Source organism: Physeter macrocephalus, unplaced genomic scaffold (genome assembly GCF_002837175.3).
Source record: "Physeter macrocephalus isolate SW-GA unplaced genomic scaffold, ASM283717v5 random_396, whole genome shotgun sequence".
In the NCBI taxonomy this organism is placed as follows: domain Eukaryota; kingdom Metazoa; phylum Chordata; class Mammalia; order Artiodactyla; family Physeteridae; genus Physeter; species Physeter macrocephalus.
Genome location: NW_021145682.1, coordinates 11,626 through 35,694, shown reverse-complemented (window position 1 = coordinate 35,694; position 24,069 = coordinate 11,626). Strand labels below are relative to the sequence as shown.

Genomic DNA, 24,069 nt, shown 5'->3' with positions numbered 1-24,069 from the left:
GATCTTCCCGGACCGGGGCACGAACCCGTGTCCCCTGCATCGGCAGGCGGACTCCCAACCGCTGCGCCACCAGGGAAGCCCTGAAATTTTAATTTTATTTAATTCTAATTAATATAAATATAAATAGCCACATGTGGCTAGTGGCTACTGTATTGAACACCAAAGATCCCAGATCAATATTCCAGCCCAGATCTCTGAGCTACAGAGGTCAATCTATTGCTCCACAATTACAAAAGCCAGAAACCTCACCCCTGTGTCTAATCTATCAGCAAATAGGGTCCATTTTATTTTCAAAATACCTCCTAGTCCCCACCACCTGTCCAGTCCTCTGCTGCCTCACCTGTGGAGATCCTGCCCATCCTCCAGGCTTTGGGTGGGGCGACCTCCTCTGTGAGGTCCTCAGGGCCTCCAGAGAGAGCCCTCCTCCCGTACTCCATAGCCTGGGGGCTGTAGGGGCTGTGCCATGTGGACATGCGTTTGCCGTAATAAACTGGTCTTCCTGTCTCAACCGACTTGACAAGAACAAGAACTTCCCACACCGGAGTGAACAGAGAATGGGGTGGCGTGGTAGCAGGCCCCTCAAATCTTATCAAGATATCAGCCTAATTTGTCTTTTTCTTGTTTAAGAAAAAAGCTCTGGTAATAATACTTATCCTATTGTATCACCATTACTTGGGCAGATGGGTGAGTCTCTTGGCTAGAGGCGGGACCCCTTGAGAGGGAACCACAGGAGGTGAGAGGGAGGTGTGTGGAGGGGGGGAGGCTCTCTGTTCACTTTTGTCCCTCCCAGTTGCGGCTCAGACCCTCCCCTAGGTTTCCCAAGTGTGCAGGGAAGGAGCGGGGTGGGGGAGGAGCCTTGCAGACAGCAGTCCGAGACCCAGGTCCCTGGCCTCCCCCCAGCCCCCCGCCCCGACAGTCAGGCAGTTATGGCCCAGCCCAAGGAAGGAACGGTGGCCCTTCTCCCCTGCCACACACCGTAGATCTTCTGGATGCCCTGGAGATCATCCTGAGGCAGCTTGAAGTTGTGTGTCTCCATGTACTGGTAGAAGGGTGCCATGATGGCGCTGGGGTCGTTGGAGTGCTCCAGTCCCAGCGCGTGGCCCAGCTCATGCACAGCCACCAGGAAGAGGTCATTCCCTGTGGAGGGGGAGATGGGGAGGTGCCCAGGGCACCCACTCAGGTGTCAGTCAGTCAGTCAGTCAGTCAATCCATTACTTCAGCAAACACCTAGCATAAGCTTTGTGCCAGGCCCTGTCCCGGACACTGGGACATACACACCCCTGCCTTCTAGAACTCTCCATATAGTGGTGGATAGGGACAGAGAAACAAAATAAGTGAAATTAGTGTTCCAGGTGCTTCTACAGCTGTCTATAAGGGTCAAGTGAGGATTCCGAGGAGGGAGGAGTCATTTACGCTTGAAGGAAGATGTTCAGGGAAAGCTTCATGAAGGTGAAGCTTAAGGTGAGTCTAGAAAGATAAGAAGTTAGTCAGCAGAATGGATTCAGTGGGAAGGAGAGGAAGAGGGGCAGGGGTGGCATTCCTGGCTGAGAGAATGCTATGAACAACGTCCAGGGACAAGCAGTTTCATTCCACTTGGCTCCGGAACAAAGCAGGAGGGGAGGGCCGGAGGGAGATGAGGTCAGCCAGGCTGGCAAGCAGGGCTTGTGATGTCATGCAAAGGAATTTGGGTTGGCTTCTTGGCCAGTGGGGCGTTTAAGCAGGTTGGTGTCGGTGGGGGGTGGTGACAGGATGAATTCACTCTGGCTGCAGCTGGAGGAAGGATTAGAGGGCGATGAGACCAGAGGCGGGGGATCAGTGGGGTCGGTCTGGAAGCCAGTATGAGGGTCCCGGTGAGAGATGAAAAGAGCCTGAGCCAAGGCAGAGGGGGTGCGCCGGGCAGAGGGGAGTCCTGGGGGCGGCAGGCTGGCGGTCATCTTCAGAGACCCAGGGGAAGGCGGAGCCTTGGTCGTGCAGCAGCTCTCGGTCCTGAAAGGACTGAGCTATGGCCAAGATCAACGCAGGGATTCAAATGCGAGTGAAAACGAAAGGTCCAGGTACCGAAAGTGGGACACGGGATCCTGAGGGTGAAGCTGAGGCAGCGACACAGCAGAGTGGTCGTGAGCCTGGGCCCCTGAATAGGACAGGTCTCGTTCATTTCCAGCTCTACCCCAGTGAGCTTTGTGAACTGGGTCAGAAGGTCTACCCTCTGAGCCCCAATTTCCTTATTTGTACAATGCGGAGGTCATACCTACTTCAGAGGGTTGTGTGAGGACTGGATAGGATAAGATGTGTAAAGGGCATGATGCTGCATGGCAGCTGTTGTCACCATGCATAAGACAGGAGCTTGGTCCCTGGAACAAGCCCGTTGACCAGAAAGGAAGCACGAGGCACTTGGGGTCCCAGCAACCAGATCCTCTTAAAGCCAACTCCCCTGAACTTCTGGGTCAGGCCTGGGACAGGGCAAGGCCTGACTTTGGGGGGATTAAGCAGCCCTGGCTTTGGGAAAGAAATGCAAGGGGCAGGGAGTTGAGCAGGCCGTCGCATCAACAGTCCTGACTCATATTATGTCCAGTTATAGACTCCTGCTTGCCTCGACCTCTGGCCTTTGAATGTCCCTTGAGCCCCGCCTCTGTTGCCCAGGCCTAAGGCATGTCACAGACCAGTCCTGCCGCCCTGAAGTGCAGGGGAGGCTGCCAAGAGCCCAGGAGGCGGTCAGGAGGCCTAGAGCTCACTCTGGCCCCAGTGGCACTGGCCAAGCTGCCCTACCCCAGCCCGGCTGAGGGCCCCAGGAGGGTCAGATGAGTCTGGGGATTGTGTCTGGCCTTCCTGGCTAAGGTCTTGGGAAGAGAGAAGAGCCCTATGGGGCGGACTCAGTCACACACATGCATGCCTGCCGCTCTGCGGACACCACCAGTACCTTCAGCGAAGGGTGGATGGGCAAGATCGGGGAAGTGTGGCCAAGAGCCTGGGGCTGGCCTTCTGCTGGGGCAGGGCAAGCTGGCATGAGGAGGCCAGGCTGCCCCCAGTTCCTTCCTCAGGTCCTGGCCCCTCTGGCAGTGGGGAAGGGTGAGCTCATCTCTTGAGCTCCATCCCAAACAAAGGTGGCTGCTAGTGCCGATGGAAGGCAGCCCTGCTTCCTGGGGTCCGGTCCTGGCTCTGCTCCCGGCCCGTTCTGTGACCCGGGACAAGCTGTTTGGGCCTCTGCCTCCTGACTAGGCTCTTCCTCAGGGAGCATCCACAGGGATTTCAGCTGAGAACCAGGGAGCAGGGCTCTGAGCACCTGGCTAGACTCTAAACCTTTGTCCTCAGCCTGTGTCTATTACTCTGTTAGCCTCTGTGCTGGGTCTCTGCAGAGAACAGGAGTAAGCCCTTGAAGGAAAGCGGTCTGTTCCAGGGACCAAAAGGCAGAGGAGAGCTGGGGAGCTGGCATCCTACTGCACAGAAACCCGAGAGACCTGTTAAGTGGGGGCTGCTCTGGGGAGATGGAAGGAGAGTGGGGAGGGGCAGGAGAACTCCAGAAAAAGCAGAGGGATGGAGAAGACCCACATGCTTAATGGGCAGGAGGCTGGTAAGGGCTTCACCACCCAAGAAGGTGAAAGGCAGAGAAGCAAAGTGGTCAGAAGTGTAGTCCCTGGGGGTCTGACCTCCGTGATTCCCGGCTCTGCCATGTCCTAGCAGTGTGACATTTTAAATCTCTTCCTCTGTAAAACAAAGGGATTAATGGTACCTTCATCATAAGAATGGGGTGAAGATTAATGAGGCAAGGTACAGAGAACACTCACACCACCTCCACGCACAGAACTATCACGGTTAATTAGCAAGGTCACGTTAAGCTATGTATGAAGGACCAGCATCCTCAACAGGGAGAGTTCCCTTGAGCTGGGAGCTCAAGTCCTTGGGCTTCCTAGCAAGCACCCAACAGTCTACTTGGCTACTCCAGTGTATCTTGTCTCTGCTTCATTTCCTTCTCTTGGGACCTCCATCTTTGGTGAGTCCCATCTCATTGACTCCTGAAACCCTCCCAAAGGTTACAACATTTCCTTTTGCCTCTATTCTTTTGCCAATGCTGTCCCCTCTACCTGGAATAACCTTACTCCTTCAAAGTTCAGCTGAATGCCACATCCTCCAGGGAGCCTTCCTTGATTTCCCTAACCAGCAATGACTGCTTCCTCCTATACACTCTCCCAGCAGTGTATCTGTACCGTCTTTATGGCCCTGACCACTTTCCACCCTACATCATAGCCAGGAGCACACACTCTCTTCTGCCCCAGGACTGTGAGCTCCTTGAGGGAAAGCTCTGTGCTGGACAAGCCAGGATGGAACAGTGCCAAATGTTCAGTATTTTTCCAGGTGTTGTCTTTGGACCATCTGCAGCAGAACCAACTGGGGTGATTGTTAAAAATTCAGAGTCCTGGGTTTGAGGCAGCTAATGTCTTCTTTGGATGAGAGTCAGGACTTTGCTCTGGAAAACCAAGCATGAACTATCCAGACGCAGTTCATAACCCCAGCAATAGACCGGTAGGAACTGGAACGCAGCCATTGCCCTAGGATGGTTTTTGGAAGGACAGCAAAGGAACCAAGATTGATTGAGCACCTATATGTTATCTCGTTTAATTTCCACAGAAACTCAGCGAGGGCTGATGCAGCCTCCCGGGAATTTTTGTTTGTTGGCTTTCTTCTCTATTCTTCTGCCGCTTACTGTGTGAACGTCTCAACCACTCAGAACTCTCCTTTCCTCACCACCCTGCCCAGTCGAGCTCCCGGGGTGGGGAGGAATCACTGTAGTAACTGCGGAAGGACTGTCCCCTGTGAAGGGCTGGTCCCCATGACTCTTCCCGTCTTGTCATCTTCCCCAGGGCTGGGATCCCTCCCCAGCAGAGCTTAGTGAATTCTGCTGACTTCACTGCTTGACCCATTGGAAAGGGATGAGGACACAGGGTGCCTGGGAGACTCCCTGAAATCAGCTTAAAGGTGTGGTGGGCCAGATCGCCCTTCACACAGACTCCAAAGAGGTGGAGAATCAGAATCCCCTTTACATTCTAGTGGTTCTCCAGGAGAGCCTTTTCAACACACAGGTGGAGGGGTTCTGATTCAGGAGTTTGCGGTTAGGGCTTAGACAACCTTTTTAAAATAAAGTCCCCCGCGGGAATTTTATAGTGGTTGGGTCAGGCTGATACACCTGAAGCAACTGTTCAAACTTCACGTTACTAAGAGTGGGATGGCCTGTGTCACACGTGCTTCCTCACGTGATGTAACAGGGGGGACCAGCACCACCTGGGAAGCATTCTTGCCAAAAAAGTCAATCCAGTCAGGCCTGTAGATCTATTCAGGCTATATGGGGAAGAGAGACATGGTAAAAGTGAACCGAAGTCAGACAGAGAAAGACAAATATCATAAGATATTGCTTACATGTGAAATCTAAAAAAAAGGGTACAAATGAACTTATCTACAAAACAGACATAGTTATAGATGTAGAAAATAAACTTATGGTTACCATGGGGTAAGGAGGGGCGAGGGATAAATTGGAAGATTGGGATCGACATATACACACTGCTATATATAAAATAGATAACTAATTTCTTCAACAAATACAGGGAGAAAAGAGAAGCAAGGTGACTGCTGTAAATGAAAAGGGCCTTAAGAGACGAATGGTGTGTGGATGCTCTCTGGATCCTGATGCAAGCAAACAACCGTTAAAGACATTTTTGAGGTAATTTGGGAAAATGAACACAAACTGGGTATTGGATTTTAAGAAGTTATTGCTAATTTTGTCGGCTTGGTCATGATTTTGTGGTTGTGTTAAAGATAATCTGTTAGAGGTATGTACTAGAGTATTTAGAGGTGAGACCTGAGATTTTTCTTAAAATACATCACCAAAAAATAGAGGGGGTCGGGGAGGGTAGATGAAACAGCACTGACGTAATGTTGATAACTGCTGAAGCAGGGTGATGGGTGCCTGGGGGCGTTCACATTATCATTCTCCCTACTTGGTAAGTTTAAAATTTTCAGTAATGGAAATTTAGAATAGAGAAGAAAGCTAATAAACAAAAAATTCCCGGGAGGCTGCGCTCACGCCCTCGCTGAGTTTATGTGGAAATTAAATGAGATAACATATAGGTGCTCAATCAATCTTGGTTCCTTTCCTCTCCTTCCAAAGGCCGTCCTACGGCAATGGCTGCCTTCCGGTTCCTAGCGGTCTATTGCTGGGGTTATGAGCTGCATCTGGATAGTTCTGCTTGGTTTTCCAGAGCAAAGTCCTGACTCTCGTCCAAAGAAGACGTTAGCTATCTTGGAATTTCTATCCGAATTCTTGGTCATTCGTCAGGATGGGGTGGGACAGATAAGAGGGTGCTGGGATGGTGCCCATCCACGGGTCCCAGCTCCTTCCCACACACACCACCAGACGTTCTCAGGATTTTGAGACTGGTCCAAGGTCTCCACCAGCAAGGAGCAGTTGTGGGAAGTGCACACCCAGAGCTGGGAAGGGCAGGGTAGAGGAGGAATGTCCTTAATAATTCATGTATCTCTATCAGGGCTATGACTCTTATCAGCTAACAGCGCCTGGCACTTAACAGTGGCTCCAAAATGTTAGTTCTCCTCTCGTCACACTTTATCAGTTAGCACAGACCACCATTGGTTGACACTGATCCAAGAATAAGAACAAGATAAAGAATAGGTGTTTGTTCAGAAAGCCAGGAAACACATCCGAGACATAAGGGAAAGGATTCCTGGGCTGAGGAAATGGAGCTGGATAGGAAAGTGGACCAAAGAAGAGGGTGGGGGACAAAGAGAAATGTAGCAGTTTCATAACTTTGCCTAGGCTGAGCCTTGGCCACATCACCTCCTGAACCACCCTTTGACAGACAGGACAAGAGTCGTGATCCCTGATCCATGCAATGATATGAAATGCTTTCAAGGAGGCAGTCACCACCTACAGACAGCAGACACAGCCTCTGAGGAAATGGGCCTTTAAAGTCTGCTCTCAGCCCGAAGCATCGCCAAGGAGAAAGAAGGCCTAGTGTTACCCCAACTTGCCTAAGCTTAAGAATTGGAATTTCCAGGGGAAGGGCCTGGGAATCCATGTTTATGACAAGAACCTGGTTGATTCTTATGATCAGGCAAGTTAGGGAAACTCTGGGGATTAAGACAGTGTTTCCCAAGGTAAGGGACGTTGGCCTCAGAAGCACTTGGGGAATTTATGAGACCATGTGTAGATTCCCAGGCCTGAACCCAGAACCAGAGAATCATAATAGCAAGAGGTTAGGGGCCTGGAGCCTGGAATCTGAATTCTTAAAAAAGGTTTCTAGGGCTTCCCTAGTGGCGCAGCGGTTGCGCGTCCGCCTGCCGATGCAGGGGAACTGGGTTCGCGCCCCGGTCTGGGAGGATCCCACATGCCGCGGAGCGGCTGGGCCCGTGAGCCATGGCCACTGAGCCTGCGCGTCCGGAGCCTGTCCTCCGCAACGGGAAAGGCCGCAGCAGAGGGAGGCCGGCATACCACAAAAAAAAAAAAAAAAAAAAAAAAAAAAAAGGTTTCTAGGTGATTCTGGTGTGCCCTGCAGTTGGAGAGCCATGGAAACAGCATGGTAGCGAAGAGTATGGGCTCTGGAATCGTCATGTCCGGGTTCGAAAACGTATTTCCCCATTCACCAACTGTGGGACCTTAGTAGGTTACTTACTGTTTCTCTACACCTCAGTTTACCTATCTGTAAAATGGGGATGATAATAACATATACATATTATACAGTATGTGGAAAACACTTGACATGGGCCTTAGAATATTAACATACTAATTCTAATCTAAAATAGAATTGAATTGAATCCTCTGTCCCTCTTTCCTCAAGAGTCCTACTGCATTTTCTTGGTACTTCTGCTGAGTCCTTCAGTACAGTCTGCCTTGCAACAGGGTGACTTATGTATACATCTGTCTCCCCGACTCAACTCTGGACTTCCAAAGGGCAGAGGCTGTGTCTTTTTTAAATGTTCAAACACGTGCATCATGTTCCATTAGAGTCAGAAGGGACTTTAGAAGTCACCTAATCCAGCCCCTCATCTGACAGATGAGGAGACTGAGGGTGAATGATGAGCCCCTCGTCACATGGCCAGTGGTTGAACTACAGTCTGAGCCCTGGCACTGCTGCCTACCAGCTATGCCATCTGAGCCTCCAACTCTTCATCTTAAAAAGGGCATAACGATGTACACTTGCCAACTTACTAAGCAGTTGCCTTGCAAGTAAGTACTGATGAGGAACTCCTGCAACCTGAGGAGTATTGTTACGATTACTGCAGAGAGGATGCTAGAGTAATTACGGGGCCTATTATTCACTTGTGAGGTTGACATAAGGGAGAGAGTCTGTCATGTTTTCCCACAGTATGGCCTTTGAAGCCCTCATCAGTCAGGCCAGAGCCTACCACTTTCAGCTTTAAGCCTTTTAACATTTTCCTCCAGCCTCTGATCCATTACTTTATTGTTTTATTCATGGCCTAGACTTTCCTCCTAACTCAGTCCAATTAGGCCATTAACTAAGTGATCTGACCCATCTCCCTGGCCCTGGCCCTGATGGATCAACTGTTGAATATTATCAGAGACCGCAGTTCCCACCCTCTTAGGGTCTTAGTTCTTGGACAAGAAGCTCTAGAAACCAGGAAACTCAACTGTGGTATCCTCCAAGCTCTTCCTCAGGGCTTCTTTCCCTGACAGCCAAGTAACCCCCTGTCCCCTCATGACCTTACCATCATGGTTGGCATTTCCTAATGTCCATGGCTCGTCTGAATCAAAGTGAGTGTCTCCACCAATCCCTGGGCCAGGGAAGTAGGCATGAGCCAGGAATCCCCCTTCGCCATCAAACGGGGAGCTGTCGCCATGGAAGCCAGAAGCAAAGAAGATCATGATGTCGGCCTCCTTCCGGTCACTTTTGATTTCATGGTAGGGCACCTCTTCAAAGGTCAGCGGGGTCACCTTCTGCCACACATCGAAAGCCTGGCGAATAGCTTTCCGCGTGTCTAACTCACCCACCTTTGGGGTGTAGTTGTGAATGCTGGTGAGAGAGGGGAGGATTGATAGGGAGGAACAGACCAAGAATCAGAGACCAGCAGAGCTAAAAGGAACACCAGAGGCCATGTGGGCCTAGAATTCTGCTGCGGTACCTCAGGGGTTGATGAAGAGATTGGGTGGGCAGGGCTCTGGGTCCCCACCCCTGCCTTTTACTTAGTGTTTTTATATTTGATCTCTGAAAAAGTTTGTGTTGAACTTGTAGAAAAAAAAATTAAGTTGTGCATGACATTTCCTAAATTTTAAGTTTTTCTCCCAATACATAAAAATGTACATTTATAAAATTTATAAAAACACTTAAACAGGGACTTCCCTGGTGGTACAGTGGTTAAGACTCCATGCCTCCAATGCAGGGTGCCCGGGTTTGATCCCTGGTCAGGGAACTAGATCCCACATATCGTAACTAAGGGTTCACATGCCACAACTAAGGAGTCCGCCTGCCGCGACTAAGGAGCCCGCAAGCCGCAGCTAAGACCCAGCACAACCAAATAAATAAATTAAATAAATAAATATTTAAAAAAAAACAACAGTTAAACAGTGGAGAGTTTAAGTCAAATATCCTGTAAAAAAATCTTTGGCACCAACTACTACTGTTTGTCTACATAGAAGCTGGTATAGGGTGGCATGTGATTAAGTCAGTTATAGGTTTAACTATGTAAGGTTACTGTATCCATATTGCATGGTTCTCCACGATGGAACATCACCACTTCTGGCTGCTCTGCCCCATGAACACCTGGGGCAAAGACTATTCACCCATTCTACAGGTAAGGAAACTGAAGCCCAAAGAGGTTGCGTGATAGAAGTTAAGGTTAGAATTGGGTGAGAAGCCACTTCTAACTCTACTCTTCAGGAGACTCTAAGTCTATGCAGTTACTAACCCAGATTCTTCTTAAGATTCCTCCTCTTGTCAGATTTCTGAAAAAATCCTGTTCTGGTCTCTACAGCTTGTGAGCAGGAGAGTCCTTAGCTCAACCCAAAGGATCTCTGTCTCAGATCCTACCCCTGAACCCAGGGATCCACCTGAGATGGAATCAGAGACTTGAGAGGTGCCAAACAGGGCCCAGCTGAGCCTGCCCTATGCCTGGCCCTGACCCCACCCCATCTGAATCCTGATGTCTGCGTCTGCTGTGATGGGTTCCATCATCCCTGCCCTTGGTCACTGGGCTGACTTGGAGCCTGATCCTGCTTTGCCGAGACAGTCAAGGGATGACAACTGTTGCAATTCGGTTCCCAGCTCTTTATGCTCCTTAAGAAACAACTGGAACTCTGTGCTGGGAATCTCAGCTGAAGTCCATCAATCAGGCTAAGTGGGGAAGGGATCCAGATCAGAGGGAGTGGGGTTTGGCAAGCAGCGCTAAGGAGGATGAGTTCAGCCATAGTTCTTTATCCCAGGTGAAAGTTACCGAACATACCCCACTTTCCATAACTAAAAACTCTAGGAATCTGAACAGAGCATAACTCATGAGCCCCTAAAGGACCAAACAAACCTGAATCTGGAGACATAGCATCCTCTGGACGCTACAAGGAGAACAAAGTCATGGGAGTCTCAGAGCCTGGCCCTGATCACAGACCCACCTACAGTGTGAGCCTCAGAAACTCAGGCCAGGAAAAATCAGAGTGAGGGTGGAGCCAAAGCCAAGGAGGAGGAGAGGGAGTTGAGGCACCTGTAGGTGATGTGCTTCTGCCGCCACTTCTGTCCCGTCAGGGCATAGCGCTTGTTTCTCCGCCTTCGGCTCAAGTGTGGGTGATCAGGGACACCACATCGGGGTTTCTTCATCCACCTGGGCAGAGAGAGGACACACAAACACACCAACACTGTGGTCCCTGGACACTCTAGGAAGGCACTGGAGCTCCCCGGTCCCAGGCTGAATGGCAACGTGCCCACTCAACCCAGACTCTGGGCCCCTGGCTCTGATGGGGTCCCCAAAAGGAACACGATCGACTGCTCAATTCATCACTTCTAACTGAATATGAAGAAGCGCTGCTGCATAAGAGACTGGGTGGGAGTCAGAAGACACGGGCTTGCTAGTTCCAGCTCCGTCACTAATCATAGGAGCCCGGGTCAGCGACTGAGTCAATGTGAGCCTCAGTTTCCTCATCGGCAACATGAGAATTCTAGTTCTCGCTGGTCTTAGCTTGTGGGGAGCCTCCAAAGAGGGAATGCACGCGGAAATGCTCTGTAAATGAAATTAGATCACATCACGCCCTGCTTTAAAACCTTCCAATGATTTCCCCGATCACCTAGAATAAAACCCAAACTCCTCACGTTGGCCCACAGCCCCTGCGTGACCCGCGATCTAACCCCCACCTACGTGTGATGACACCGCACGCCCTGCTTCCCCACAGGCACTCTGCTTCAGCTCCAGTGGCCTCCCTGCTGTGCCTTGAACATGCTAAGACCATTCAGCTTCAGGGTTTTGCATTTGCTGTGTCCTCTGCTTGCCATGCCCTTCTTCTTCACACGGTTTGTTCCCTTACTTCATGAAGGTCTCTGCTCAAATGTCACCCTTTCCAAGAGGACTTCCCTGCCACCCTCTCTAAAATAATTTCCCCCTCCCCATCCCACCTCTATCTGTTTATCCTGCTTAATTTTTCTTTATATCCTTTATCATTGCCTGAAATTACATCATATATTAGCTTTCTGTTTCTTCTTTGTCTCTCTTACCAGATTCTAACTCTATAAGGACAGGAACCTTGCCTGTATCCCCAGTGCCAGCACAGTGCCTGACTCAGAAGGTGTTCAAGAATGATTTGTTGAATGGATGAATGAGAACTATCCCATGGTAGAAAGGCATAGCTTGGAAGACACTAAATTCTCTTTCACTCCAGGTGTTCAAAAAGTGGCTGAACAACTGTAGGACTTGGAGTGTAATTATCCGCAGCACTTAACTACACTGTATTGTGATCTGAAATCTATTAGTCTGTTGTCTCTAGTAAATAGTAAATTCTTTGAGGACAGGAACTGTTTTGTGTTCATCATCGTGTCCTTAGAAGCTAGCCCTGTGCTTGGAACTAAATAAATGCTGATAACTGTTTGTTGTCAGGTTAAGTTGCATTAGGGAACAGTGAGCCTGGGACTTCATTGGGGATATAAAATAGGGGCCAGGATAGGAGATTTAAAAGATCACGGCTGATTGGAAGGGCCATCCTTGCATTTCATGTCTCTGGGCTGCCCTAATGACCAGCTCACTGAACTATAGATTGAGATCGCTGGGGGAAAAACACTCTGGCCTTATTTGCAGTTGTTGAAAGCAGTTGCCTTTGGCAATAGAGAGAAAAGGAGACAGAGACTATTTTAACCAAATATTAAGGGACTTGAGGGACTTAACCAGGTCTTACTCATTTTGTATGCTTTACAACACCTAGAATGTCCACACTCGGAAATCAATAACAAAAGACAAAATAATAACAATAACATGCGTGGGTATAAACGTTTATAATTTTCACGGTGTTCACTTTCTTTTTTAAAAAAAGTAAATTTGGGCTTCCCTGGTGGCGCAGTAGTTAAGAATCCGCCTGCCAATGCAGGGGCCCTGGGCCGGGAAGAGGGACTTAACCAGGTCTTACTCATTTTGTATGCTTTACAACACCTAGAATGTCCACACTCGGAAATCAATAACAAAAGACAAAATAATAACAATAACATGCGTGGGTATAAACGTTTATAATTTTCACGGTGTTCACTTTCTTTTTTAAAAAAAGTAAATTTGGGCTTCCCTGGTGGCGCAGTAGTTAAGAATCCGCCTGCCAATGCAGGGGCCCTGGTCCGGGAAGATCCCACATGCCGCGGAGCAACTAAGCCCGTGCACCACAACTACTGAGCCTGCGCTCTAGAGCCTGTGAGCCACAAATACCGAGCCTGAGTGCCACAACTACTGAAGCCCGCGCGCCTAGAGCCCATGCTCCGCAACAAGAGAAGCTACCGCAGTGAGAAGCCCGCGCACCACAGTGAAGAGTAGCCCCCTATTCCCACAACTAGAGAAAGCCTGTGCGCAGCAACGAAGACCCAGTGCAGCCAAAAATAAATAAATATTAAAATAAATAAATAAATAAATAAATTTGATTCTCAAAACAACTCTGTGAGGTAATCAGAAATGATTGATCCCAATTTTACAGACGAGGGAAAAGGTACAGAGATAAATCGAGTAACTTGCAAACTATAGCAAACTGTGAGGCAGGACTGGGACTTTGTCGAATGAATGAATGAACTATTAATTAATGCAATTTGAGAAACAAAAGCTGGGGCTTTTTTTTTTTTTTTTTTCATTTCTGTGCTTAGCACGTTTGGGTTAGAGGAACTATGTTTGTTGAATGAATGAAGGAGTGACTAATGTGTGACATTTCCCAAGGTAGGCACTCAAAAAGAATACTTTAAAGTGCTAATCTAGGGCTTCCCTGGTGGCGCAGTGGTTGAGAATCCGCCTGCTGATGCAGGGGACACGGGTTCGTGCCCCAGTCCGGGAAGATCCCACATGCCGCGGAGTGGCTGGGCCCGTGAGCCATGGCCGCTGAGCCTGCGCGTCCGGAGCCTGTGCTCCGCAACGGGAGAGGCCACAACAGTGAGAGGCCCGTGTACTACAAAATAAAATAAAATAAAAAAAAATAAAGTGCTAATCTAGCTTCCTTTCACTGACAGTCCCTGGGAAGAGACCCAGGAGGCACCTCCAGCAGGCTGAACTAGACCTGGAAGGGCCCCCAGGGAGGAAACAGGCCCAGAGAGAGGCAGCGATTGCCCAAGGTCACAGAGCTGGAGCCAAAACTAAGGTGTCCAAGTTCTACCCGCAAACACCCTCCGCATCAGGTCTGGGATTAAGTGCGAGCACCTTCCTCCTTCCCAAGCCTCCAAAACAGTGTTCCCCCGCCTTCCTACAAAGAGCTGGGGGCAGAGTGGCAAAAGTGGGAAATGCCATCTTCCTCCCTCAGATCTTTCCCTCTGCCTCCTTCTCTTGCTGCCACCTGCCACTCTCTGAAGCCTGTCCAACAGGCCTGCGGCTTCTGGAACAGAGCGAAACCCAAGGCCAGGTGGTGCCTCCGCAGACACACCAGTGATCCTGCCCCGGGATGCGCTGCCATGAGGCCTGCAAAAGCCCTCAAAATAACCTCCGCTTTGGAAGGCGGTCAGGCTCTCTTTGACCAGCTGGCTTGTGAGGCCACAGGGCCAAGGAGTCCACTGTACTCACAGCATCATAGGAGCGGTCAAATGTATTATCTCAGCATTTCACAATCTCACAATCAGAGAATCTGAGGAATAGAAAATGTTCACACAGAATTTTAGTATCATAAAACCCCAGACTCGGACTTCCCTGGTGGCGCAGTGGTTGAGAATCTGCCTGCCAATGCAGGGGACACGGATTCGAGCCCTGGTCCGGGAAGATCCCACATGCCGTGGAGCAACTAAGCCTGTGTGCCACAACTACTGAGCCTGCGCTCCAGAGCCCACAAGCCACAGCTACTGAGCCCGCGTGCCACAACTACCGAAGCCCGCGTGCCTAGACCCCGTGCTCCACAACAAGAGAAGCCACCACAATGAGAAGCCCACGCACCGCAATGAAGAGTAGCCCCTGCTCGCCACAACTAGAGAAAGCCTACGCACAGCAACAACGAAGACCCAATGCAGCCAAAAAATAAATAAATTAAAAAAAAAAAAAGAATCCGCCTTCCAATGCAGGGGACGCAGGTTCAATCCCTGATCGGGGAACTAAGACCCCACATGTCGCAGGGCAACTAAGCCCGCGCACCACAACGAAAAATCCCGTATGCCACAACTAAGAACCGACACAGCCAAAAAACAAAACAAAACAAAAAACCCCCAGACTCACTAAATTTTAAAAGCTTCGAATAATAGAATCTAGAATTTAAGAGTCAAAAATCCAACACTTCCCCCACCCACCCCCGTGTAAATGAACAAGATGAGGCCCAGAGAGATGCTTATCTCAAGGAGTGACTCACCCAAGGGATGGATTGATCCTGGATCCACAATTGGCTAGATTTCCATTTCTCCACCCACTGACTTCCACGCTCCTTCTTTCCACCTGAGCTCGGGCTCTTGCCCCTCCCCCACTGCTTGGGAAACTCACTCCAGCTCTTGGTCGTGCCTTCGTTGCAGCTATGGCTTTTCTTAAACAGCTTTAATAACTTTCATGGCTATTCCTTAAAAATATATATAATATACTCAACTCTCTCCCATTTTAACAAACAAAAATTCATCCCTCTCTAGCTCTGACCAGGGATTGAACCCCGGCCACGGCAGTGGATGCCCGGAATCCTAACCACTAGGCCACCAGGAAACTCCCACTGATCAGCTTCTTGAAAGTTGTTCCTACCTTTGTCATCTCCACTCCTCACCTCCCCTTCTCCCCACGGCAATCTGACTTTCCTGCCACCACTCCACGGAGGTTTCAACGGCCAGCCTCTTTGTTACTAAACTCAGCAGACACCTTTCAGTCTCCTGTTTGACCACCATGGCAGCCGACCCTGCTGACCATACCCCTTCACGGCCATGGCATCCCCGCCCTGGGCTTCCTTCACCTCTCAGGCTGCTCCTTCTCGGCTTGTTTTGTGAGTTCCATCCCCAGCACTCTCCTCTCCCTCCTCTTTATCCTCTCCCTGAGTATAAAACCATCCCTGTAGCTTGGCTTACTTGTCATTACCTCCTAAGTATCTCCCTGAACCTCAGTGTTTCCTTCTGAGTTCTAGACCAGTGTAGCTAGATGATGGTGTCTTTCACTAAATGGGGAGCCTCTGGAGGGCAGGGATCAAAGGACCAAGCCCAGTGCCTGGCACACGTAGGCATTCAGCAAATACTTGATAAATAGGAATAGTGGAATAAGACTTGCCAACTCATTATTATTCTAGAGTTCTCTGTATCAAGTGAGATGTGTACATCTCAGGAATGCCAGAGGGGTGACTCACAGACCCACAAGTTATTAGTGTCAGAGGAGATTTAAGACCATCTATAACCAAACCCCTTATTGTGCTGATAAGGAAACTGAGGCCCAGAAGGGTTAAGAGTCTTGTCCAAGGTCACACAGCAAGTTTACGGCAGAGCACATCCCCAGCTCACATAGGAAAGGGCACCTTGGGGTACTCCCTCCCACGATGACACTGCAGGGGTAAAAGATAGGAAGGTAGGATGGGCATGGTATACAGATGAGGTCATGACAAATGTGAACCCAAATGTATGTCTGGAAAGTTCAAAGGCACAATGTCCTATGCAAATCTTACTCGATTGTTGTCTGATCCAACACACCGGTGACTGGGATCCCGTAAAACTGCTGCATAGTGGCGACTGCTGACTGTAAGGCCTTCCCTGAGTGCAACGCAGATGCCCGTGAGTCATAGGGCAGCAGATAGCCGTATGACTTTAACCAGTTCTGAAAGACATGTGAAAAGAAAAGGATGCATTACGCGAGAGAAGGCTCTGTTCTACCTGGGCAGAAATTTGCCCTTGAAACCAGGGGTCGTTTTACTGGAGGGACTTATGGACTCAGCCTCTGATTCCTGCCTCCTTCACTCCATCCTGCAGACACTGTCAAATTAACCTCCAGAAAGCCCAGCTCTTGTTGGCTGACTCTTCTGCTATAAAACTTTCACTGGATCTCTACTGGCTGCAGAATAAAGATTAAATTGCATTCCAGGCTTTCCAGTACCCTGCCTCTTTACCATGTATGTGGTTTCCACTGACATATGACTAGACAGGCAAGAGCACCAGAACAGTTCATTCTCGGAAGCAGACTGGCCTGATAAAGCTCTGTGCCACCCAGAAACCCACTGTGTCCAAAGGCAAAGTCTGCTGAAGAATCATGTTGTAGAATATTAATAGAATTAATATTAATTCTATTAATATTAATAGAATATTAATCTCATATTAATATGAGATTATCTGCAGTCTTTATTGCTAATCCCTCCAAAAAGAGCAAGCCATTATAAATAAATATAAACAAAATAAGCAAAACAATGTATTATTTAATTTAAATATGAGTACACAAATATATGCATAGAAAAAAGCCTAGAAGGGCGCACATAACATAATAATAGTATGGTTATGTAAGAGAATTCCTTGTTTTTAGGGAATACATGCTGAAGTATTTCAGCTTACATAACGACGCACAATGTCTGCAACTTTTTCTTCAACAGAATCAGGGAAAAAATAGAGAGAAAGAGAGGGAGAGGAGAGAGAGGGAGAAAAAAAAAACAAATGTAGTAAAATGTTAAGAGTTGGGGAATGTGGGTGAAACGTATTCAGGAATTCTTGGTCTTATTCTTGAAAACTTTTCTGGAAGTCTAAAATAATGTCAAAATTGTTTTCAGTAAAAAAAGAATTAGTTTGAATATCCTTTGTTATAGTATCTTGGGTGACTTTTTTCTGTGCTTTTCTAAGTTTTATGCATGGAGTCATTTTTTTTAAAGAAGGAAAAAAACTTTCAAAGGGCAAGAGAGTCTGAAAGTAGCTTGGATGAAGAAGCTCAAACAAACAATGAATCTGAAGGACAGCAAAATAAAGATGATTATTTCCACCAACAACCACGAGGGATGGAAACAGAAGAAATCAGAAGAAATCAGAGCACCAGGAAATATCTGTGGCACCAACTGGAAAATGGGGAAAATATCCACATATCTATGGAATCCACAAGCATGTCCTGTAAGGAGCACACCTACACGCTGGTCCATAAACCACAGAGAACCTGCTGCTTATCCTCAGAGGATTATCTTGAACACCAAGTAAGCTAATGAAGCAAAAAGATCTTAGGAAGCTGTATTATGTCCTTCCCATCTATAGTTCTGTTTCTTGTTTCTATATGAACAGTCTTATTGTGGATGCATCTGTTACAAGTCAAATCAAACCATTTTGGGAAGGAGGCAGACCAGAAACTATAAATCAGTTATTATTTATTTCATCCCAGGTGGCTATCACATTTTTACTGCCTTGTGATGAAATCCATCTGACTGAGTAAAAACAAAAGTCATGGGACTTCCCTGGTGGCACAGTGGTTAAGCCTCCGCGCTCCCAATGCAGGGGGCACGGGTTCAATCCCTGGCCTGGGAAATAGATCCCACATGCATGCCACAACTAAGAGTTTGCATGCCACAACTAAGGAGCCTGCCTGCTGCAGCTAAGGAGCCCATGAGCCACAACTAAGGAGCCTGCCTGCCACAACTAAGACTCAACCAACCAAATACATAAATAAATAAATATTTTTTAAAAACCCCAAAACAAAATAGTCAGAATAATAAAGTCTTAAAACATCCACAACAGAGCGACAACCTTACCTCTTTCATGTTTGAGATCCAAAACCTGTTTTTCATTCTAAATTTTGGCACAGGATTTCAATACTTCTTGCACTTTCCCAAACTTTGAATCTCTTTCATGCCTTTGTATGTTTCCCCAATCTGCCTGACATATTTCTTTTTTTTTTTTCTAAAATCGACCATTGTAACCATTTTATTTAGTTTTTAGAAATGCTCTATTTATTTATGGCTGTGTTGGGTCTTCCTTGCTGCACGCAGGCTTTCTCTAGTTGCGGCGAGCGGGGGCTACTCTTCTTTGCAGTGCACGTGCTTCTCATTGCAGTGGCTTCTCTTGTGGCGCACGGGCTCTAGGCACGCGGGCTTCAGTAGTTGTGGCTCTCAGGCTCTAGAGCACGGGCTCAGTAGTTGTGGCGCACAGGTTTAGTTGCTCCACGGCATGTGGGATCTTCCCGGACCAGGGCTTGAACCCATGTCCCCTGCGTTGGCAGGCGGATTCTTAACCACTGAGCCATCAGGGAAGTCCCTATGCCTGGCATATTTCTAAGTTTGGCAAAAAGCTTTCATTATTTTAAGGTTCAGTCCATAAATTATTCCCTCTGAAAAACTTGTCTCACTCCTCAGCCTGTTATTTTCTTCCTCTTCTGTGCTCCCTAAATCCCCTGTTACAGATGGTATAGCTCTTATAATATTGGGCTCTAATCATTACTTTATGTATCAGATTCTGAGTTCCTCCAGGGAAGGGTCTATGTTTTACTCATCTCTCTATATCAGGTGCCCAGGAAGTGCCTGACAAAGTAGCTGATCATTGTCTCCATTCAACAAACATCACTGGGCACTGACTACCTGCTAGGCACTGTGCACGGCTCTGGGGATACAACGATGAATAAGGAGCTCACAGACCAACAAGTAAACCCACCATGAAAATACAGCACTAAAAATCAGGTGTGTAGAGGGTTCCATGGGAGAACGAAGGTGGGGGGTCTTATCCACATGGAGGGGTGGGGATGGGGAGCAAGGGGGAACTCAGGGGAGGCATCCAGGTGGAGCTAAGTCTTGAAGGATACAGCACGTGCAATTGCCTGGAGGTGTTGGGATGCATAGCACATTCTGAGCGGTATTTAAAATGGCTGGGGGCTTCCCTGGTGGCGCAGTGGTTGAGAGTCCGCCTGCCGATGCAGGGGACACGGGTTCGTGCCCCGGTCCGGGAAGATCCCACATGCCGCGGAGCGGCTGGTCCCGTGAGCCATGGCCGCTGAGCCTGCGCGTCCGGAGCCTGTGCTCCGCAACGGGAGAGGCCACAACGGTGAGAGGCCCGCGTACCGCAAAAAATATATAAATAAATAAATAATAAAATAAAATAAAATAAAATGGCTGGAACTTGCGGGAGAGGAGTGTGGTGATGAGTGGAGAGGATTGGAAAGGAGGGGAGTGGGGAGAGATGATTTGCCATTAATTATCTGTTCACAAAGTGGGCAAATTGCAGAGAATCACTTGTGACTTGACTGTGGTCTCGGATCAGCCAAAAAGCTCAAGTAAAGCATCTGGAAATGGACATGATAGGGCAACTGACAAGTTACCTGTCCATTCATCCAGCTCCGGTTTCTATTCCCAGGTCAGTTATGTCATCAAAGCATTAAGTTCCTGCACAGTATTCCTCAGCCCCTCCCAGCCAGCCTGTCACATTCCATTCTTTCTTTACAGAAACTTCAATGTAGAATTGTTGGGTTGAATAAACAGGGCGGTATAGTGGGAAAGAGGCACACAGTCCTGAGATGGAATCCTGGCTTCACCACTTGCCAGCTGTGTGACTTTGGACAAACTGAGCTTCAGTTTCCTTCTTTGTAAAATGTAAACAATGACCTTCCTCTACAGGATTGCTGTTAAGATGAAATGATCAAATGTACCTGGCATATAATCACTCAAAAGTGATTCGTTTGCTAACCCTTTGGATGGTGTCTCTGTTACCTTTTGTAAAATCAACGTGGAAAACATGGTCCTTGACTCCTTCCCTGCCTTTTGAAATCTAGTCATCCTGCCCTCCCCCTGGACCAAGAGCCAGTCCTCATGGGTCCTACGGAGGGTAGTGCATCTGTCACAGTCAAGTCTACCTGCTCTCAGGTGACCTGTGGGCATGACCATCTCTCACACAGCACTGGGAACACTGCATGCAGAGATGACAGCTGACTTGAATTGCTCTCTTTGCCCTGTCGCTCAGCTTTATTGGGACCAAACACAATCACTTTCTATCAAGTTTTAGCTTGAGGAAAATAGTTTCCCTACAGGAGATTCCGCATACTTTCTGGTTTCAGAAAATGCACACTGGGTAACCCAGTGGTTTTCCATTTTTGGCCTTTCTGCCAGAAATCTTTCAGTCAAATTTATAGCGTAAGTGTTGAACACGGTGATGCTTGGAAGTAGCTATTACTTTTTTAATCTTTCCAACCACCAAGTTATGTTTCATCCTTAAAAATCTTACTTAAAAACATTGCTTCACTCTGTAAACTGCCTCAAACCCTTCCAAAAAGAGGTGTGGTACAAACTAAAATCCAATTCCTCCCTATCTGTGGACTCAGTTAGTTCTCTTAAAATCCAATTAGGATGAATTACAGCATTTGGGAAATGGCTGGGGAAATTTCGACAGATAATTCTGACAAACCAGTCAACTGACCGAGTATTATTTGAGCACCTACCTCCAAGCTAGAATGGAATTTAAGGATCTTCTTCCCTCCTGCCCTCATTACTACGTATGGTAGGAGATAGGGAACAGGGAATTTTGGGCATAAACTCTTTTCAGCCTTCTAAAACTTTGGGGAATTGAAAGTAGCTCCTCCTCTGTAAAGGGCAACCTGGTTTATCAAGCTCCTTTTTTTGGATACTCAAGCAAGGAGCATCTCAAAGCCTATCAGGATCCATTATGAAGTTCTCAGCAGTGTCAGGAGTTAGGATCTAAGGACTCAGGTCTTAGGCAAATGTCTAGTTCAGGGCCAAACACTGGAATGGATCAGCCTTCTCTGGGTTCTGCTTCCCTCCCAAGTTCACTGGGAGCTCAGGGGCAGACCCTTAAGAGGGGGAGGAACTGGTCAAATGACAGCTCTAAGCCAGGGAACAGGGCATTGAGACTGGACCTGGGTTGTGTGTGTGTGTGTGTGTGTGTGTGTGTGTGTGTTACAGGGTGGGAGGCTAAGGACTATGCATTAGGGACCAGTCAGTTCCAACTTCTGCTGTTTCACCCTGTCTCTGCCATTCACCTGCTCTGTGACCCAGGCAATCCTCTGACTTCTCTGAGCAGAAGCTCCTGATGTTGAAGGAAGACTTCTACACTCCAGTCGTCCCAAGTCCAGAACATTCCCTGCCCTTTCACACTTCCAGGCTGTTCCTCCTGCCAACAGAGCCCATTCTCTTTATGCATGTGAGCAAACTCATCCTTCAAAATCTAGCTGAAATGTCACCTCCTTTGGAAAACCTTCCTTAACTCTCCCTGGCAGAGCTAGGGGGCACCCTCTTTACTCCTGCAGTGCTTACTTCTCTAAACGTTGCTCTAAACATAACTACCACGGTGTATCACACCTGTTGGTTGATATGTTTTCCCCACTAGATTGAGTTCCCAAGGAGCAGAGACTGTCATATTTATTTTTATATCTGCTACAGTACTTAGCACAGTGCCTGGCATAATAAATAATCACTGAATGAATGAGTGAGTGAAGGAAGGAATGAATGAGTGAACAAAAAGTTGATCTAGGAGGTACTGTCTGGGTACCAACGAAGGGATTTCATCTTGGGAAGGTTTAATGAGTAATACACATGAAAGCACCAAACACAATCCTTGGTATCTATTAGGGACTGAAAAAACCGTTTGCTGAAATTCAATCTTTTGTGGTTTGACTTCTTTGCCTGATGAGGCAAGAGGCTCCATTGTCCCATTTGAAAAAAGATAAAATCCACTGAAGGAAAAAAAAAAAGCCCCATTCAGTTTTAAACAGAATGACCTACCTTTCATCTTTTTACACCTGGATCCGTTAATCAATCACCAGCCGTGTCAGAATTCTAACCTTTACAACTCAGTTAACCAACTCTAAGATGTCTGTCACCCTTTAAGTGCTGAAAAAGGTGTAAACCCAGAGGAAAGTGAGAAAGATCTCAGAGTGTGAGCAGGGACCAAAATAGCTGGGCTGAACCGAAGATGGAGAGATTACCAACAACACCGCGTGATTGGTCCGCTGGCCAGAAGGCGGGATTTTGGTTCCCGAGAAGCCGAAGCTGAGACGTTTAGCTGCAGTGGCAGGCAAAGGAGAGAGCGGAGAATAACAAGGAGAAAAAAAGTGGCCCGAAGAGGGAAGAGAGCGGCAGACAGCAGAGGCGGTGGTGAGATTAGAAGTGTCAATGGAGGCGGCAAGTAGCAGATCAACTGGTGTGCTGCCGTTTGCTCTTGGAAAACAGAGATGGCCATGGGGGAGGAGAGAGATGGATCGGTCAAAACAGCGTCTCCTGGGGCTGTTCAGGAGCATTGCATCTGGTTGGGTGTGAGCCCAAACCAGACTGCACAGGCCTGGAGAAGGAGCAGGGGAATGATTAGGACCTGGTGTTTGGTCAGGAACCCACTGGGTCTGAAGGTAATGTCAGAAAGGCCGAGGCGAAGTCTACAAAGAAGGGACAGGCAGGAAGGTGTTAAATTTGGAAGCATGGGCTGGAATGAGAAAGAAAGAATCAAAGATCTTGAGCGATGAAGAGTGGTCCCCGCTTGCCACAACCAGAGAAAGCCCTCGCACAGAAACTAAGACCCAACACAGCAAAAATAAATAAATAAAATTAATAAACTCCTACCCCCAACATCTTAAAAAAAAAATTCCTCCCTTGCCTCATCAGCTACCACTCCCCTTTAAAAAAAAAAAAAAAGATCTTGATCAAAGAGTTTGTGCAGCTGAGGTCATAATCTAGGGTGACAATATGAGTAACAGGAACAAGGCATCGACCTCAACATGCATGGGAAGTCCAAGTCCAGTTCTAGAGGGACAGCGACAAGCTAGAGCATGACTAAGGGAGAGTGGCCAGGAGAGTGAGGCAGTCATTCATAGGAACCATAGCCCACGAGGAAAGATGAGGGACGTTTAGGCTGGAGAAGGCAGGACTGTCTTCAAAAAGCCAAACGGCTATGGATGAAGGAGATTTATTCTGGTTGGCAGACAGCCAAGCTAAGACCAGCGCAGGAGATCACAGGACATAGACCTTGACTCGCTCAAATAAACAACTTTTTAACAGAGATGTTCTAATTATAGTAACAAGGATATAGCTACTATTATTAGAACTCCTACTACATACCTGGCACTGTGCCAGGCAGTCTAGACTGCAACGACCCCACAAGGTAGGAATTATGATCCCCAATTTGCAGATGAAGAAACTGAGGTTCAGAGAGGTTAAATAATCATTCAGAGCCACAAAGCTAATAAGTAGCAGGATTCAAACTCAGTTGTCTCTGAAACCAGGCATTTCACACTGTCAGACCACTGGACAGGCACCCCTTTCCCCTCGCAGGACTTTCTATAGCTCACGTTCCTTTCTGTACCTTATCTCAGATCACCGTGAGCTCAATACCCTTCTGCTGTGATTCCTACGCCAGGCTTCGGCACCACCCCCCACCCAGTTATCAAACCAGAAGCTTCATATGACACATGTCTCCCCACTCTCCTTGGTCCACATTGTCTTTTACCAAAGAACTATTTTTTTTTTTTTTTTTTTTTTTTTTTTTGCGGTACGCGGGCCTCTCACTGTTGGGG

At 47.9% G+C, this 24,069-nt stretch overlaps 1 protein-coding gene and 1 long non-coding RNA gene across 2 annotated transcripts in view; one reads left to right on the top strand and one right to left on the bottom strand.

The window, feature by feature from the left end:
* Positions 1-22,951, bottom strand: part of MMP24 (matrix metallopeptidase 24) — a 32,030-nt gene extending 9,079 nt beyond the window's left edge. Inside the window, exons 1-5 of the mRNA XM_007101733.3 lie at positions 22,289-22,951; positions 16,274-16,422; positions 10,714-10,830; positions 8,731-9,035; positions 976-1,137 (exon numbers count right to left, since the gene is read on the bottom strand). Coding sequence (XP_007101795.1) covers positions 976-1,137; positions 8,731-9,035; positions 10,714-10,830; positions 16,274-16,329 — 640 coding nt within the window. The 5' untranslated portion in view covers positions 16,330-16,422; positions 22,289-22,951. The remainder of the gene's footprint in view (positions 1-975; positions 1,138-8,730; positions 9,036-10,713; positions 10,831-16,273; positions 16,423-22,288) is intronic.
* The window catches only part of LOC114485048 (uncharacterized), an 11,245-nt gene continuing 4,564 nt past the window's right edge, over positions 17,389-24,069 (top strand). Inside the window, exons 1-2 of the long non-coding RNA XR_003678499.2 lie at positions 17,389-17,770; positions 19,070-19,240. This is a non-coding gene — a long non-coding RNA (uncharacterized lncRNA). The remainder of the gene's footprint in view (positions 17,771-19,069; positions 19,241-24,069) is intronic.